Below are 2,875 nucleotides of genomic sequence, written 5' to 3' on the forward strand. Positions count from 1 at the left end.
CGGCTTCTGGTTGGGGCGAGAAGTGATGGTCTTGGACACAGTGATGTTGTCAATGCACTTGCTAATGTAGCAAATAACCGACGCCATGTACACTGCTAAGCTGATGGAGTTGCTATCAGTTGCTGCATCCCTGAACATGCGGCAGTCAGTGCACTCAAAGCAGTTTTGAAGAGCAGAAATGGCTCCTGCCGACCAGGTTGTTGCCTGCTTCGGAACCACTTTGACATGTATGACAATCGATTGTGTATACTGGGATGAGCAAAACCGAGATGTGGGCTGAGGAGCCATGGTGGGGTGTGCTCTGCGTGGGTTGGGGATATTTGTGTCAATCAGATCCAACTGTTGACCCCTCTCGTTGCAAAGTCCACATGCTGATGGAATTTAGGGAGCACAGTCTTGAGATCCACATGGTTGAAATCTCCAGCAATAATAACCAGTCTGTCAGGATGTGTGTTTTGCAGTCCATTAATAGCCCATATGGTTCACAGAGTGCCTCCTTAGCATGAGCACTGGGAGGAATATACACCCCAACTATAAGGACAGTAGTGAATTCCAGTGGCCAATAAAATGGTCTGCACCTAACTGTCACAAACTCCACCAGCGATGAGCAGTAACTGGAAACTAGCACTGAGTTTTTGCATAATTTCGTGTTGATGTAGACAACAGACCCCCACCTTATCACACAGAGCTGCACTTCTGTCGGTGTGAAAGAAGGTGAGCCCATATAGCTGGATGGCGGGGTCAGGAACTCTCTCGCTGAGCCACGTTTCTGTGAAAACAAGGATGCAGCAGTCTCTGAACTCATGCTGAGACACCAGCTGCAGTTGGATGCAGTCCAACTTGTTGTCCAGGGAGCAGACATTGGAGAGCAGAATGGACAGGAGAGCAGTCCGGCTAGGGTTTGTTTTTAGCTTGGCACGAACTCCTGCCCACTTACCGCGCTTCCGCCTCCTCGCACACCATTTCCGATGTCCCAGCACCTGGCCACCAGCATCAGGCAAGGCCAAGGACTGGAGGCCTGGTCTCTGCAGCTAGCCAACAGCTCTCCATCCAGGTTTATTTTCGGCTGGTTCTTGGACTGGAGCAGTGTTTGCAGATTGTAACAGTGTCTGAAAACATCGGGTCTCCTGTTGCTCCTGTACCTGAAATTAAAGAGCCCTCGGTCGGGAGAGACTGCTGTGAGCTGCTGCCGTGCTGCTACCTTGCTGAACATAACGCCACATGTGCACACAGGAATGTATATTGACATAACTCCACATGTGCACACAGGAATGTATATTGACATAACTTCACATGTGCACACAGGAATGTATATTAACAAAACTCCACATGTGCACACAGGAATGTACACTAACATAACTCCACATTTGCACACAGGAATGTACACTAACATAACTCCACATTTGGACACAGGAATGTATATTAACAAAACTCCACATGTGCACACAGGAATGTATATTAACATAACTCCACATGTGCACACAGGAATGTATATTAACAAAACTCCACATGTGTACACAGGAATGTACACTAACATAACTCCACATTTTCACACAGGAATGTACACTAACATAACTCCACTGTGGGAGGTTAGAAATGTTGTTTTTGCAGGTGGGGGAGGGGGTGTAGTGGGGGGAAGGGAAGGGGAACATGATACAGTCACGGAATTCTTGTAGCATGTAGCATACTTAAGGCTAAGACTTTAATGAATATAGAGGGTCTTGTAAAGAAAATAGTTTTAAGCTAGGAAATAACAATGAAGGGTTGTAGCTGACCACAAAAAGAAGCAACAGGGGCATTTCACAATAAAGCTTATAGTATGATAAGAGAAACTGGATAAAGAACAATCTGTAACAAACAAGGAACAAAGAATGCAGACAAGGACAGCAGGATAGCTAGATAAGAAAATAACTAACAAGTGAGGTAATCGGCTTATGATAGGATGGGGAAAGGGAGGTGTGATTCCGCAACTTGTAAACTAAATAAGAAAGCTAACAGGCTCTGTTTTGGCGCACATTTCTGCTTGATTGCAGAAGTGTCCAGTCCTTGCAAGGCTGTAATAAATTGTTCTTGCTTCCAAGGCTTTGTCTCGGGCTGATTGATTTGTGAGTGTGTTCTGTTTCTCACATCCACATGTGCACACAGGAATATATATTGACATAACTCCACATGTGCAAACAAAGAATGTACATGAACATAACTCCACATTCACACACAGGAATGCATAATGTTGAACATAGCTTCACATGTACACACAGAAATGTATATTAACATAACTCCTCATGTGCAATTGGAATGCATATTGCAGAACGTAAGAACACAGGTAGATATATGACTGAAAGTGTACATTGCTGAATCGCCCTCGGTGTATACAGAGACAGTTGTGGAGAATCGATGATTAAACAGTGCTCGGTGTTCCCCAGAGGATGAAGGGGATCGGGTCAGTGACAGACAGAGACAGAGACAGTGTTCCGGTGCTCACTGGAGGTAGTGAGGCCGCTACCGAGCAGTGCCTGGTATCGCGGGCTGTGAACCCCCCGGCGCTGCCATCCCCTTCCCCCAGCCCCCTCCTAACGGGGGCGGGGAGACAGTCACTGCCGCACTGCGCTAAGGAGCAGCAACGGGCCGAGGGAGGCACCGTGAAGATGTCGGAGTTACTGCTGCTGGCTTCACCCCGGCGGGCAGGTAGGGCGGGCGGGCAGGTCGGCCGGCCAGGAGGCAGCAACCTGGGACAGGCAAGGGCTGGGAGACAGGATGGGAACAGAGGCGGCTACTGCACCCTCGCGGGGGAATAGGGCAGCTATGCTTCCTCGGGGTAATAGAGGGGGATTACTGCTTCCTCAGGGGTAATAGAGGGAGTTACTGCTTCCTCAGG

The 2,875-nt window shown here is 48.1% G+C and overlaps 2 protein-coding genes across 2 annotated transcripts in view; one reads left to right on the top strand and one right to left on the bottom strand.

Moving 5' to 3' along the window:
- LOC122555468 (MAP7 domain-containing protein 2-like) overlaps positions 1-1,213 on the bottom strand; it is a 22,601-nt gene extending 21,388 nt beyond the window's left edge. The window contains exon 1 of the mRNA XM_043701495.1: positions 938-1,213. Within this exon, the coding sequence (XP_043557430.1) occupies positions 938-1,213 (276 nt within the window). The remainder of the gene's footprint in view (positions 1-937) is intronic.
- A 1,198-nt stretch (positions 1,214-2,411) lies between these two features.
- The window catches only part of LOC122554875 (MAP7 domain-containing protein 2-like), an 86,454-nt gene continuing 85,990 nt past the window's right edge, over positions 2,412-2,875 (top strand). Inside the window, exon 1 of the mRNA XM_043700231.1 lies at positions 2,412-2,685. Within this exon, the coding sequence (XP_043556166.1) occupies positions 2,427-2,685 (259 nt within the window). The 5' untranslated portion in view covers positions 2,412-2,426. The remainder of the gene's footprint in view (positions 2,686-2,875) is intronic.

The sequence above is a fragment of the Chiloscyllium plagiosum genome, chromosome 12 (genome assembly GCF_004010195.1).
Source record: "Chiloscyllium plagiosum isolate BGI_BamShark_2017 chromosome 12, ASM401019v2, whole genome shotgun sequence".
Taxonomy (NCBI): domain Eukaryota; kingdom Metazoa; phylum Chordata; class Chondrichthyes; order Orectolobiformes; family Hemiscylliidae; genus Chiloscyllium; species Chiloscyllium plagiosum.